Source organism: Nomascus leucogenys, chromosome 5 (genome assembly GCF_006542625.1).
Source record: "Nomascus leucogenys isolate Asia chromosome 5, Asia_NLE_v1, whole genome shotgun sequence".
NCBI classification, from domain to species: Eukaryota; Metazoa; Chordata; class Mammalia; order Primates; family Hylobatidae; genus Nomascus; species Nomascus leucogenys.
The window spans coordinates 72,904,408-72,920,219 of NC_044385.1; the positions used below are offsets into that span (position 1 = coordinate 72,904,408).

A 15,812-nucleotide genomic window follows, 5' to 3' on the forward strand; every position below is an offset into this window, starting at 1 on the left:
GTGCCAAATATATGTTAACTGAAGAATATATTTGTAAAGATTTGGGATACAAGATAATTTTAAAATCTGAATTTGCCTTGATCAGTAATAGGCACTACATGCAGTGGATATGTGGATAATATGTTTTGATTTCTTAACTAATGGTAATGGAATTCCCATGGACAAAATATTTTTCAGCTAAACAATAGCAGGTATCATGTATCAGGTAATAACTACATGATCTCTAGAGAACTAGAGGACTTGGTAAACTGATGTGGTCTTGTTTTTTTTTTTTTTTTTGAGACAGAGTCTTGCTCTGTCGCCCAGGCTGGAGTGCAGTGGCGCAATCTCGGCTCACTGCAAGCTCTGCCTCCCAGGTTCACGCCATTCTCCTGCCTCAGCCTCTCCGAGTAGATGGGACTACAGGCGCCCGCCACCACGCCCGGCTAATTTTTTGTATTTTTAGTAGAGACGGGGTTTCACCGTGGTCTCGATCTCCTGACCTCGTGATCCGCCCGCCTCAGCCTCCCAAAGTGCTGGGATTACAAGCGTGAGCCACCGTGCCCGGCTGATGTGGTCTTACAATATGATGAACACGGGAATCACATGCAGCAATGCTAGCTGGGTTCTGCAAATTTATGAAAAGCGTAGTTAGTATATCCCAGAATGCTGATGAGAATATACCACCTATGATGTCTGGCCCTGAAAGAATAGTGGTGGATCAGTTTAGTACAGCTGGAAATCTTTTGCAATTGCTTTGAAAAGCATTTCAATTCTGCAGACATTAATTGAGTGCTTGGAGTATGGGAAGATCTGCAGTGTGTACCTTGGGGGATGTAAAGATGGACAAGACACAGCTCTTGCTTTCTGAGAATTTAAACTAGAATAGATAGAGATTGCCTTGAGAAGTTATTTATAAGTGTAATTGGGCCAGGCACGGTGGCTCACACCTGTGATGCCAGCACTTTGGAAGGCCAAGGCAGGCAGATCACTTGAGGCCAGGAGTTCGAGACCAGTCTGGCCAACATGGTGAAACCCTGTCTCTACTAATAATACAAAAATTAGCTGTGCATAGTGGCGCGCACCTATAATCCCAGCTACTCAGGAGGCTGAGGCAGGAGAATCGCTTGAGCCCAGGAGGCAGAGGTTGCAGTGAGCCGGGATCGTGCCACCACACTCCAGCCTGGGTGACAGAGTGAAACTGTGTCTCAAAAAAATAATAATAAAACAAACAAATAAATAAATAACTGTAATTGATTCAAGTGCTTCAAGTGGAGGTAAAAAGGATAGACTTGAGCAAGTGCCCAACCCCAGGAAAAGGGGAGATGGGGGGACTGGTCTTCCTGAAAGACAGGATAATGGCCTGGACCTTTAATGACTGCCAATTTCAAGAAAAAGAGAGATTCTGGATTGAATGAAAAGCTTAGGTAAAGGCATGAAGGTCAGAATGAATGGAGCCAGGTTGGGAAAATCTCAGGCAGAACAGAGGCTCTCCATCCTATTGTGCTTCAGTATCACTTGTGGAACTTTTTCAGAACAGATACCAGGCACTTCCTTTGGGGACTAGAGTCAGCCAGTGCTTCTGATGTGCAGCCAGGACTGAGAATTACCAGAGACAGTGTAGAATGATGCAGGCGATGGCTTTGGATGTTGTTAAGGAGCTGAGATTTTATTTTATATTTAGAGGAAGGCAATGATGGTGTTTAAACATGATTATTCATGTTCTCCCTTACATTTGGCTCATGGCATAGGCACCTAATCAAGGTATGTTCAAAGAGCCGAATTCTACATCCTGAGCCAGGGCAGTTAGTGAAAGGGCAGGAAAAAGGACAGGAGAGCCTGTATGTGTGTTTACATGTATGCATGCATGTGTATGGTTGTTCATGCATGTATGTTAGTACATGTAGGCATGTGCACCCGTGTGCATGTATTCATTATAACAAGTCAGGAAGTAGGGTGGCTTGTAGAAAGAACAGACTTTGAATTAGCTGGAAACTTTTTAAATATAGCTGCAGCATCAGTTAACTTGGCTAAGTTGTATGACTTCTGCATCCCATTTCTTCACCTATAAGAGGGGGTGACAAGTACCTACCTTTTAGGGTTATGAGGATTTGAAATAATACATAAACTGCTGGTGGAGAAGTAAATTGGCAGAACCATTCTAGAAGTAACTTAGTATGTAACCAAGTCTAGAAACATGTAAAACTTTGGAGTGAAATCTAAGAACTTATCCTAAGAGACAAGAAGACATGAACAATTTGGGGAATTTGGGGTAGAGAATGAGGGATAGGTATTTTTAGTAGCAAATATTTGGAAAAAGAAATTATCTAACAATTTGGGGATACTTTAAGTATATTATACTCTTTGATAAGACAGAATGTGGTGTGGCCAATATAATGTTTTTTAAAGTTTCTAGTGATATCATAGAATGCTTTTATACTTTTAAAAAAGTATATAACTTTTTTAAAGTATGTAAAAACACACAATGTTTGATCCCAATTATATAGATAGAATTAGGTACCAATTGTGCAGGAAATTTAGAAAAACTGGAAGGAAATATATTAAGGTGGATTTTAAGAAGGAAATACATTAAAATAGAAGGAAATAATATTAAGATAGTGGAAGAAAACATTCCCAACTAACCTTCCAAGTGACACTTGATTCGCATCTTTATGGAGCACTATTTTAAAATGTTATGTTGTAAAATTTTATATGGATTCTTTCATTTTCTTTCTAAAATAATCCACTACTTTGGCTGCTTTAGATCATTGTTATTTATCCTGAAATAATTATTATAATATGACATCTAATATTATAATAGTTCTGTGAGCCAGTGTAATCGTCATGAAAAGCCCTGATTTTGTTTCGGATATAAAGAGGACACTTGAAGATGTCATTTATTTCTAACTGCTTTGGGGCTGAATATTAGTAATAAAAAAGTTTACATACACATTGTGTTTTTTCTTTTATCTCACATTTCGTAGATCCAGGAACTTTTTCTTTTTTAGTTAAGCCATTGATTGTGGGATTAAATTTTAAAAGTTTACCTTTTATGCATCAGAAAATTTAGTTGGCTATTGCTGTTCTGTCTTTATCTTGATTTCTTAAGGCCTTCTGATTGTTAGTTTGACAGCATTTTCATAGGCCTCTATAATATAAACGCATCCCTGTTTAAGATGACTTTGTAAATTTTATATAACTTACAGAAATTCCTGGCTTTATAGGTCTTTAAGAAGAAAAAATCTTCATCTCTTAAAATGGCAGAAATTTAGAAACTATGTGAGACTATTTCAGAAGTAAAAATGCATATCAAATTGCTTATGATTTTTTAAGTGAGAGATACAGTGTGTATCTCCCTATTAAAACCAAATGCTATTGGTACATATACTATAATGTAATACTCTCAGCAACTTGACTTGCTTCTGTAAATTCATAAAGTTCTAAAATAAAATTTAGTATATACTATATTACCTATGAAAATTTTGATTTTATTAGAAATTACTATTCTATTAGAAACAAGTTGGATTGTATTACCAATAGCAGGTGGAATATTATATTTTGGCATATGGTGGGAAGATACTATGCACTTTGAAATTTCTGTCATAAACTTTTCCTCAATCCTAAAGATAAACATAACTTTTTAGTAAATTAAAAATTTAAATAAGACCAATAGAATTTATTAAAAATAAAAGTTTAATAAATTTACTAATATCTTTTTTTCCTACTCTTTAGATTAAGCACAGATATTACAGAGAGAAGTGTTTTAAACCTATATCCTATGGGATCAGCAGAAGCCTTAGAATTACAAGATTCTGCACTGAAGTATGCTTACCTTTTATAACAGATTATGTTTTCTCTTTTCATAATACATTGACGTTTCTATTCTTTAAATTTCACTTTATATCTTTTTTTTTCTTGTTCTCACAGTGGTCAAATACAGCTGGAGACATCTCCGGTGTGTGAGGTAAGGCTGCTGGTGGAGTCACCAGAACTCCATTGCCATGGAATACTGGCCACCACATTCTGTAAAGATTTGTCAGGGAGTGAAACATCTTTATTGAGGCCAATATTCAGATTTGTTCAGGACACATTTTTCAACTTGTTTATACGTTTGCCTCTTTAGTTCTGCTTTTCTACTATACCTAACCCTCTGTTAAGGATGAAAGTTGGCTATTTCTATTAGATTCTGTAGATTTTTTACCTCAGATCATCTTGCTGAGTCAAGTGATGGCAACTAAAATACATAGGGAATCTGCCTGTGTGTCAGAACCTGGAGGAAGACCATTCAATGTAGATTTTAGAGCCAAGAAAAGGTCTGGGAATTGGCCAGATGGCAGATGGAAATTAGCTAGAAAACATCTGAAAGACAAGAACAAATGATTTGGGAATGTTGAAGAGGATTAAGAGAATATCATGAAGAGAAACTGGTGGGGATATTTGAAGACAGGGTAAGGATGGGTTCAGTAGAGTTACATGGAGTGAAATTTGGATGGCTGTAAAGAAAGCAGTTTTGACATAAAACTAGAGATGAGCTTAGAATGTCCTAAAGCCGGAATGTTACCCCAGGATTACAGAGAGAAGTCTGAGCTGATGATATGGGAATGAAACACAGGCTACAACCCATTTCCTGAATGGATTTAGGATGGCTAATTTAGGGACCAAGATTGCGTACAAACACTTTATGCCCCACTGAGGTGTTTGCACATGTACTGTAGTAAAGTGGTTTCACACTCTTAACTTTGTCTCTATGTTAAAGAAATAAGGAAAAGGGAAGTATTAATATAAAAGGAAAAGCCATGTTGCTAGAGAGTGTGGTTTCATTGTTAAGCGCAGTGACTTGGAATTATATTAGCTATCAGTCCCATCTCAAAGACTGGCTAACTGTGGGGAACTTAATTAACCTCTCCAAACATTCATTACTGTAACTGGGATCATCATAATACCTATTGTAAAGATCGAGTTAGGAATTTTGACTCAGAAAATGTCACATAATATAGGGTACCTAAATGTTAGCTATTAGCTTACTTCTCTATTATTGTTATTGGTGTGGCCTTTAAACAGAATTACTATGCCACCTCTTCCCTGGGTGGAGGCATCATTGAATTACCCAATAGTGAGACATTGAAAGTCTTTTATTTGCAGTGTCCCGTGGACCCATTTCATCAAGCTCTTCCTTTGAAATTGATTTTGGTTCTGTGCAGACTTAACCTCTTTTTTAGCTTCTTATTTAGAAATCACTTTTTTTAATTTAATTTTATTTTTCGAGAGATGAGATCTCGCTTTGTTGCCCAGGTTAGTCTCAAACTGCTGGCTTCAAGTGATACTTCCTCCTCAACCTCTCAAAGTGCTGGGATTACAGGTGGCTCACACCTGTAATAATAATTTTAAACATGAAAATAATTTTAAACTTATAAAAGATTGTAAAAAAATTTGCAGTGTTCTACAAAAGCTTGCAAAAATGCCAATCTTGTAAAATCAGATTTACTAGTAACATTTTATCACATTTGTTATATGTATTCTCTTTCTGTCTCCATACACACAGTTCTTTTTCTGAAACACAGACAATTCTTTTGCTGAAAGTAAGTTTCACACATCATAGTCCTTTATCCCTAATCATTTTAGTGTGTGTTTTCTAAGAATATGGATTTTTATCTTACACAATCAATTTCAGTTATCATCTTCATAAGTTCCTGGTGATAACATATTTTCATCTAATCTATCATCCATCCTCCAAATTTGTCAGTTAATCTAATCATGCTCTTCAGAGCATTTTTTTCCTTTCAGTGTAAGATCCAGTTTAGTTGCAGATACTGCATTTTATTGTCAGGTATCTATAACCTTCTTTTATCTGGAACATTTCCATGACCTTTCTTTGATTTTTATGACCTTGAAATTTTGAGGAACACAGACCTCCTCCTTTTTAATATAATGTTCCTCATTTTGTGTCTGTCTGATGTTTCCTTATCAGTTTGAACTTCTGCATTCTGATTTCGAATACTGCACAGGTGATGTTGTGTTGTGACCATCTCAGAGCATCACATTTGGGGCCACACTATGTCCATCTTTCCCTCTTTGGTGATGTTAATTTGATCACCCAATCAAGATATAACTCCATTTCTCCACCATGTAATTGCTGTTTTATTTTTCCGTTGCAACTAACAAGCAGCCTGTGACGAGATAGTTCAAGACCATCTTAGCATCCAGCTGCAGACCCACTTTTGACTCCAGTAAAATAGATGGCCACCTGTGTGCATGATTTCAGGAGCACAAGAAAGACATGAAACTTCTGGAATAAAGATATATCCCCTCCATTTTTAATACATGATTGGATGGTCATTCCAATAATTTTGTCTTCTAAGATGTATATATTCCTGAATTTTTTTAAAAAAGGAAGTATTGTTACATGCCAGACCATGTGCTTTGTATATTACATGAGTTATCGTTATTTCATTTCTTCAACAAATATTCGTTGATTGCCTCCCATGTGTCAAGCACCACTCTGGACAGTGAGAAAGTAGCATTAAAGACACAGAGGTCCTAGACTTATGAGTTTACATTCTAGTTAAGGTATAAGTGAAAAGTGGGAGTTATGCCTGAGTGATGATGCAGGATTTGAAGCTCAAGGTCAAGTGACTGGCCAGGTCACTTACATGTAAAAGGCTTGGCCCTGCTTTCCCACTGCAGTATATTGCCTCTTCATGCTGTAGACTAGTGGCAGCACTAAGTCTTGTCACGCTTACAAACCTTAGTGGTGCCTGATTGCATCAAACCTTTTCTTCAGAGCAGATCTTGGCAGAAGAAGAGCAGCCATGATACTTACGTGTGCATGAGCAATGCTTCCAGTAATGTGAATGGGTATAGAAGGAATAAGGGATGAGTATATACTAAATATAGACTGAGCCCAGTTCATAGTTTTGTCTAGGTCTAGTTTTCATCCCATCTTTTTTTTTTTTTTTTTTTTTTGAGACAGAGTCTTGCTCTTGTCACCCAGGTTGAAGTGCACAATCTCAGCTCACTGCAACCTCCACCTCCCGGGTTCAAGCAATTCTCCTGCCTTAGCTTCCTGAGTAGCTGAGATTACAGGTGCCCGCCACCATGCCCGGCTAATTTTTGTAATTTTAGTAGAGACAGGTTTCGCCATGTTGGCCAGGCTGGTCTCAAACTTCTGAGCTCAGGTGACCCGCTCGCCTCAGCCTCCCCAAGTGCTGGGATTTCAGGCGTGAGCCACTGCACCTAGCCTCATCCCGTCTTTTAATCTAATAGCAATACGTGTGCTGATTTACTAACTACCCAATTCCAATGGTTATTAGAAATTGCTACTGTTATTAAACATTTTGGTGGTTTGGGAAGGAATGTTTAAATGTCACATTTCCTTAATATCAGCCCAAGACTGTTTTATGTAGAGCTTCCTCCCATTTTCCCATCAGCAGAGGTGAACTATATCTTTGCAGTCAGTTCTAGATTTTCAAAATGGATTTCTACTTATTGATCTCCTCTCTATTTCTCCTGTTGTTTGTCTTTCTCGTTGCATAGCACAAACACTTTGCATTCTCACTCGAAGTGGGACCCGACTCAGTACCTGGTACACAGTGAGTAGTTAGTGAGGATTCCTGGAAGGGAGGGAAGAAGAAAGGAAAAGAGATAGGAAATTAGATGATAAAGATTAGGCGTTGGTAAGCAAAATTTCAGTGTACTGCTTATTTGATGTACAAATCTCTGGGACTTAACTGATAGCTGCAAACACTCCATCATTTAGGTAAAGTGTATATTATGTTCCTCTAAATTCATTTCCTTGTGTTTGTCTAAATTGAAAATCATCTGACGCTTTTCCACATGCTCATAAAGCTTCATGGGTTTTTCCTGAAGTTTAACCATGCTTGCTACCATTATATTATGTGGAAAAGCCTAATATCCTCCTAAAGTAGGAAACTTGACTTCCAAGTCATATATCAGTCATTCAGTCAGTTGGGCCAGCCCAGCTTTCCCTCTAATGATGAGTCTGTTTGTTCCGTCAGCCAAGGCCATTAAGCCTGTAGGTGTTGAGCTGCAGCTTTGTACAGGCCCTGTGCTCAGTGCTGTGAGGGCCTCCCCACCAGCTACTGCACATTTGCCTCCAGAGTGAATTTTCTGCTCTAATTGGGCAGATTGTATTACTCCTCTGTACTCACAGAATGTACCAGGTCCAACCTTCCTTAGCACCTTTATTTTTGCATGCTACTTAAAATGTCTTTGAACTTTCACTCTCATAGAGTTTTAAAAATGCCTATATACCTGTGTCCATGATTTTGGGAGTCCCTAGAAGACAGAAAATCTCAAGAAAAAAAAAGATACTTTTATTCTATCTCCAACTTACAATGTTTTGTGTTATTTTAACATAAGGTTTTTTTTTTTCTTTTTTGGTTGAAGGAGGAGTATTTGGTATAAAGAATTCTCACTCCTTGTTTTCCTTCTGTAGGGCAATTATCTGTCCTTGGCAGACACATCTCTATGATTTTAAAGAGGGGGGAATAGCTGGCTCTGATGGAAAAAGCAAGTCACAAGGAAAAGAAAAGAGAGTAGTGAATTCACGGGGCCAGTGATAAGGATTATGCAGAGCTAAAATATGATCCTTATGATTTGGTTATTTTTATATTCTTTCTTCTGTCTCATTCAAGCAGAAAGTAACATCTTTCAGCATAGCCCTATATTAATTCGCCAGTATTTGTTGAGTGCCTGTGCTAGATTCAGCCTTGTTTTTGTGTAAAGGACTGGAAGATGAAGGCTATGAAGTTGCCCTCAGTTTAATGAATTTTTTTTTAATTGTGGGGGTAAGATTTAGATGTTGAAAAATTTACAGAAGAAATAAGATGGTCTGCAGTCCTGAGCTTGTTTTAGGTGCTCAGGGACACTGGGGAAGGGGTAGAGTTTAAGGAGAGGAAAGTAAACTTAGACTTTGGGCATTTTTGGGTTTGGCCCTGTAGCCAGGAGGCTGTGTTGAGCACGACACCATGGCTGTGGGGAATCAGCTCTGTGTGAGCCACACGGAAAGGGGAGACCAGGATTATGAAGCGGTTTGTAATTGGCACATCACATGATCTGACTTTAAACATACTTTAGGTGACTGTCCACATCAAATGTGGGTGGTACTGGCATCCATGCAGGAAGAATTGCTAATTGCATGGCTCATACATAAATAATATCGAACGGGGAAGGGTCTGGGAGACCATAGGACAAACAAGAGGAAAGAATTGCTTATAGAAAGAATCAAACCTGAAGTTACTTGTTAGCAGCTCTAACAAAGCCATTTAATTGAATAGGGATATTAGTGACATTTTATTCTAAAAGTATGGTTTCCTCTTGGATTTGTGTCAAAGGTGGGAAGATTTTTAAATAGCACTCCTCAACAATGAATAGGAACAGGCATCTTAAATGTACAATAATTGGGTGGCATATATTAAGGTGTTTATATGAGCTAATGCCCAATTTTTTATTAGGGAGGATCAGGGGGTTCTTGACTACCTTATAAAGAAGGCAGATCTGGGTAAGAAACTAGAGTGTGTCCCTTGTGGGCTCCTTGTTTCTGTGTGTCCCTTTCATGCTGGTTTTACAAGATTTTGCTGTCAGCCACTGTTCCTCAACTTCTTCACTGTCTCTGTGGACCATCTGGCCACCCTCGTGGACTCAGCCACCGCATAAATAATAATAACTTCGAAACCTGTAGCTCATGCCTCAAGTTCCCCTCTGTACCCCAGTATTCAGATTTTATCTCCATGCCCCACAAATTTCTCTTTCTCTATATAGCTAAACTGATACTATCAACTTCTTCTTAAACTGCTCCTGTGTTCTCCGTGGTATTCAGTGATGCTACCATCTACCCAGTCATTCCTGCTGGAAATCAGGATGTCATCTTGACTTTTCTCCATGACCAGTTATAAATCCTGCACATTTTATGACAGAAGAAATTCATAATTTTTTCTCTTAACCAGTAGTTGCCAAAGTAATCTGATGTTGAACTGACAACATGAGATTTTCTCAGTTAATTTGGGGTCCAGACGTGTATTTATTGAATGCTCCCAATGTGATTCTGCATATTTAGAAAGTACTACCTTGAACCATTTCTAAAAATCGTAATTAAAATGAGGATGGGAACCAGCAGGCAGCTTGGTCACCTAGCAAGGTAAGCTGACATCCACAGATATTTTGGAGTGAACTCTTTGCTCCGGGAAATTCTTTATCTTAGTTTGTATAATACTTTAAATGTATTTTTCTATGAATACAGCTGCATTTTTTCAGAACATATGAGTATGGTCTACTTAGTTACTGAACACACTAACTAATTAATTCAACAGATATTCATTATGCACCTATGGACTGGGGACATGATGGCAGTAAGAAAGATGCAGTTCTTGCCTCAACAGTTTCACAGTCTAATGGAACATACCATGCTTTTTTCTTCTTTTTTAAGGTGCAAAGTGATCTAACATTACAGAGTAATGGGAGCCAGTATTCTCCAAATGAGGTAAGTTTCTTGAAGATTAATGGAAGGTGAGGTGTTTCTTGATGGCTGGATTGGAATATCTTTTACAGAAATATATAATCTAAGACTTGTGATTAATTAATTAATTGAGTCTTTGGGGGGAATCCATCTAACTCTCATTAGCTATCATAGCTTTATCTGGTCCTATTAATAATTAAAGATTAATTTTAATGAGATATATTTTTAAAAACTGAATGTGGGAACATCTTTACAAGAAAACAGAATGAAGATCATTTAAATAGGAAACATTTAGAATGTCTTGTTCTCCATAAATGATTCAGTGTGTGATTCAGTATTACTGAGTTCAGTATTATCTGTTTTCTCATCAGATGTGCCGTCTTTTGGATATAAGTGGATATATGTGTGTGTGTGCATGCACGCAGGCACACAGCTGTGCAAGAGGATTGCCAGTGTCACATAATTGTAAAATGTTCTTAAAATGGACAAAACAAATTGAGTGGGTCACTCTAAAACAACATTCTGTTAGTTATGCCATTTAACATCTTTACAAAGTGATTTTTTTAGCCAGACTTCATCACACAGCAGCGAATGCAAAAAAAAAAACAACAAAAAAAATACAATCCTTGAACACAGAAAACCATACATAGTTCTTCTTCTGTTTTCCTTTTATTTTTTTCCTAATTTCCTTTCCTTCCAATACCACAGATTAGAGAGAACTCCCCTGCAGTCTCCCCTACCACAAACAGCACAGCTCCATTTGGCCTGAAGCCTCGATCAGGTAAATGAAAACCTCAGCCCATTCTTACACTAAATAACTCATTGCTTTCTCTTGAGCCTTTTAAGTGTATGCATTATCAATGTGCACATCCTTGTCAGTTCTGCTGAGCCGAAATCCTGGCATCTACAGCTAGGGGAGGCCAGAGTTTGTAGCTTTGTTTTCAGTGAAACAGCTAAGTCCGTGTTATCAGTAGTGGGTATCCTATCTTCATTTGAATCAGAGCAAAGAAGAAAAAGGTGGTGGGAGCATGTAAGCAGGGAAGAAATACTCTATTGATTTTTTTTTACCTAAGGAAGATAAAATAGCTGCCCTTTGGCCCCAGTGGTTCCTGGTGCTCCGCTGAATTAAGGGGCAGCCTGCCTCTGGAAAAGTGACTCCTTTCTGAGACATCCTCATTTGCTTTCTGAGTCTGGTAGGTTCCGTGTGTTTACTCACATAACAGAGTGGTCATTTCAAGGCTTGCATGAGTGGTCAGGAGTTAATTTTTAAAAAGTCTTTTGAGAAGGCATTCTGCTTATATTACCGATTTTATTTTAATTTGTTATTAGTTTATTCACAAAAGTAAATTATAGCAATGTACAAAATAATGGTTGCTTTTGAAAAGGAAGCACTCTGTATAGAAAAATTTGATTCTTCTGATTTCTCCATTTATTTGAAGTTCTGTTGCTCATCTTCCTTCTTTTAGGTCTTTCTTTGTTTTAATATTTTTGACTCTTTGGTATTTAGTCTACACTTACTACTCATGCTTTTAAGTAAGTGCTAATAAAGAATTCAGACACTTTAAGTAAGAGTTGGTAGAGAACTCAGATGTTCTTGAGTTCTCCAGTAAAGCATTTTGACAACAGTAGAGGTTATACTTGTGTATATTTTGCAAAAAAGGCACCCATAGGAAAAACAAAGATGATTCTTTAATAAAGGAAATGTTTTTCATTCTTGGGGCAGGTTGATTGATGGGTAACAAGTGGCCAGGTGTAATGGTTTCCTGGCAGTTTGAATGGGCCATAGAAAAAAAGCCATTTGAGAAAGTGCTTGAGTGTGACGAGGGTTAAGTGAGTGTTTTATGGAGAGCCAAATTTTATATGAAATAAAACTCAAATGGCTGGTCTTCTCATGTTTGGAGCTAAGCAAATGTGATCAGTTCTGGGCTGAGGCCCCTGGCTAGGTTTTCATTTCCACGGTCTCAGGTGTGTCCTGGGAGGAATGGAGGTGAGTCTAGGCACACCTCATCTGTGCCTTCAGTGACGACCTGCCAGGAGACTTATTTTACACGCTGAGGACCTCATATTGAGCTGCAGACTGTCTCCTAATCCTCACAGTCAGTTTTACACAATTTAAAAGCATGGCATAGTTGAGCAAATCAAAAGTTGAATGGATCTTCAAAGAATAATATTCTTTTGAATGTATAACTTGCAATTGTAGAATTATTTTGGTGACTTTATAGAGTCCAAACTCAACTTATTACAGTTAGGGTTTACATTGTACTGGGGCTGTTAAACCATTTCACATTCTTTGTAGCAGTGAAAAATAAATGGAGCTTTTATTTTGAACGGCAGAAAACAAAGTTAATTTCCTCTCCAAGCTTCCAGCCTTTCTATAATGCTGACTAACCAATGTGGAAATTGTTCTTGTTGTTGAAAGCTCTATGGAGTTTGGTTGCTGTAAATAATGCTATTTACCTTCAGGATCATCAAGTGACATGTTGGAACTTTAAAAACTTGCATTATGTATGGAGATTTTTTTCATTTTATTTAATAATTTTAAAATAGTATATATGCTTAAGTGTATTTTTCACATTTTCTGGAAAGTAATATATACAGTAATCTTAACTGGAAAGCATATAGTTTTAAAAGATAGAAACCATTTTTGATCAAGTAGCTTTAGAATGCTTAGAGCCAATTAATTTTTATTTTGAAAGTATGTGGATTTATGTGATTTCTGTGTTACAAATAAAAACAGACTGCTTAAATTAGCAAGTTGAAATAAGAACTTAGATTCTTCAAGTAGGGTGACAGTTTCTTTCATTTCTTTCTGTGTTTTCCTCCCAAACAAAAACAACTGCACATACCCAAATATTTATATCTAGAACTATATCCATTTATTTTACTGGCCCTGCCTTATGATTGAATAAAAAATAATATAGCTATTTCCTAAATATGAAATTGCCATATGGATATTTAGTGCAAAAATAAGAGTTGTTATCATTTCATAAGTGACCAACTCAGAAGTTCTTGAAATTGATTGATCTCTGTTGGTTAATTGGATTTGTTGTTAAATAGACTGTACTAGTCTCCAGTATTTTTTGTTTTTTGTTTTTTAATTGAGCAATATTGAAAACAGTATTGAGAGGTATGTCCAGGATTGAGAAAAGAATTAGCTAGATTCAGCTATCTATAAAGCATGCCAATAGACCTACAGATGTCTTTAAAAAGAAATTTGACATTGCTTTGGAGAAAAATATCACTAATGGTAAATGATGATTCTATAGTAGTTTTATTTCTAAATAATAGATATATTTATACATATTAAGTTTTATTCTATGTCACCAATTTTGTGTGTGTGTGAATCGTATTTTGTTAGTTTTTTAGAAAGTCTTTGAGGAAGGTATCTGGCAGGACTTTTGCTTTTTATCTACCTAACCTATGGGTACTCTTTCTTTCCTCTGACCTGATTCATTAGTACTCTAAGTCTGTGGGCTTGCAGAATTGTTAAGATTAACAATATGAACTGCATGCAAAGTGTATGATTGATGGGTACTAACACTCAGTTTTTATCATTCTTTTTATTCCATGCACCATCTTTCATTCTTCTCCTATATTGTGCATTTGAAATTAAATCCCATATAAATGAAATCCACTCTTCATTTCCATGCAAACCCTGTGCCATTTGTGAAATGCTGCTGCCCCTTTGGTTTTTCCTGGTCCTTGTGCAACTGTACGTGGACTGGCTCTCTGGCTCCCCTGCAGACCCAGCCCTCATTCTTCCTCCTATCTCCTTCAACACACTTACACAGGCACAGACATGGGACAGCTCTAGCTACAGTGTTCCATCTGAAGGAGACAGTGACAATGGTAGGTGGCTTTGTACCTATTCTCCAATGTTCTCATTAATAAGCCAATGCGTATACTGAACATTCATCTCTGTGCAGCTGAAGATAGAGTATATTCACCTGCATGCTTGGTATGAGAAATAATGTATAAGCCTGGAAAGTGAAGTCCAGAAAAGTGCATGTGGATTGTTCTCTAGCAGTTTGTCAAACTCCAGTTTAATTAACTTGACTATTCTGGATTTGGGGAAGGCATTATAATACTTTCTTCTCTACCCTTTTCTGCTTGGGTTTTTTGGTTTGTTCGCTTGTTTACAAATATTTGGGGTTTGCACTTTTGGATTTATCTCTGCTTGTTCCTGCATCTGAACTAAATGGTTTTAGAGTTTGATATTTTACTGTTTATGCTTCCCGTGTGAGATTTCTAAGGTAATTAAAATGTACCATGGCTGATCCTACAGTATTGCGTTGAAAATAATGTTAATGTGGAGAAATTTCTAAAAATGAAGATAAATTATTTGCCTTCTTTTTTCCAAATTATTGGCTTGTTTTGACTTTTGATACCTTCTTGAATATAAGTTCATCTTTTTGACATTCAAGGATAGTAACTTGGCCTGAAAATCAAATGTGGAAATAAAAAACCGAGGACACTCAGCTAGTGTTCATGTGGATATCTTTTAATTTTGAATCTTATATAGCCTAAGAGTTTACAATAAAATATAATTATTTAGACCTGCACACCACCTATATCGTAATCTCCATGCTAGTCTAATTTCATCCTGGTCTTTGAAATCTTCAAATTTTAAACATTTTACTTCAGAATACAAAGTGATTGCAGTCGAGTTAAGTGAAACAGAGAATGTGATTTATAGGGAAGAGTAGTGAGGTACAGGGTATAACCACAATGCAAACACAATGGGAAGATACGTTTTCTGATAATATTATCTTTTCATCTAAGTATGTTATATGTAATACCTGGAAAATATATATTTAAGACACTTGCTGTGATTTCTGGTTAAAATTCAACCAAAAATGCTTCTACAATTTCCTTATGGAGAAGGACAATGTATACTTTGGCAGAGTAGTTATAAAAGGAATTTTAATATTTCATAGATTTCTAAATTTTTAAACTGAAAATAAATAGGATTTAAAAATAACAGTTATGAAACAAATGGCCCTCCTTATACCATCTAGTTTCAAATTTTGGAAGTTGAAGAGGGCTAAATGGAAACTTTCTTGATAAACCTTTTCTGTACTTAATTTTTTTTTTTCTAATGGAGGGGAGGCATTTTTGTTTTTCAGAAAGTATAGCTATTTATGGGCCTAATGTTGTTTAAAGGAAATAAAGCTTAGAATGAAAGATTTATGTGTGGTTTGGTATTTCCTTAGGAATGATATCTGAAACCAAAGGACTTTTTTTTTTTAAGCTGGGAAACAATTAGACTTCTTATGTAGCAGTAGAATTATTATCTTTATAGATGAACAGACTAAAACCAGAAAGGTGGGGTGAGCTGCGTGGGTCACACTGTGGGGTT

At 36.8% G+C, this 15,812-nt stretch overlaps 1 protein-coding gene across 4 annotated transcripts in view; it reads left to right on the plus strand.

Annotated features, from left to right (window-relative positions):
- The window catches only part of LRCH1 (leucine rich repeats and calponin homology domain containing 1), a 201,558-nt gene that overhangs the window by 149,329 nt on the left and 36,417 nt on the right, over nt 1–15,812 (plus strand). For 2 of the 4 annotated variants that reach the window (XM_030813371.1, XM_030813370.1), the window contains exons 12-16: nt 3,712–3,801; nt 3,907–3,943; nt 10,424–10,477; nt 11,162–11,234; nt 14,198–14,302. In XM_030813371.1, coding sequence (XP_030669231.1) covers nt 3,712–3,801; nt 3,907–3,943; nt 10,424–10,477; nt 11,162–11,234; nt 14,198–14,302 — 359 coding nt within the window. The remainder of the gene's footprint in view (nt 1–3,711; nt 3,802–3,906; nt 3,944–10,423; nt 10,478–11,161; nt 11,235–14,197; nt 14,303–15,812) is intronic. The other 2 variants (XM_030813373.1, XM_030813372.1) reach the window with 1 other exon arrangement.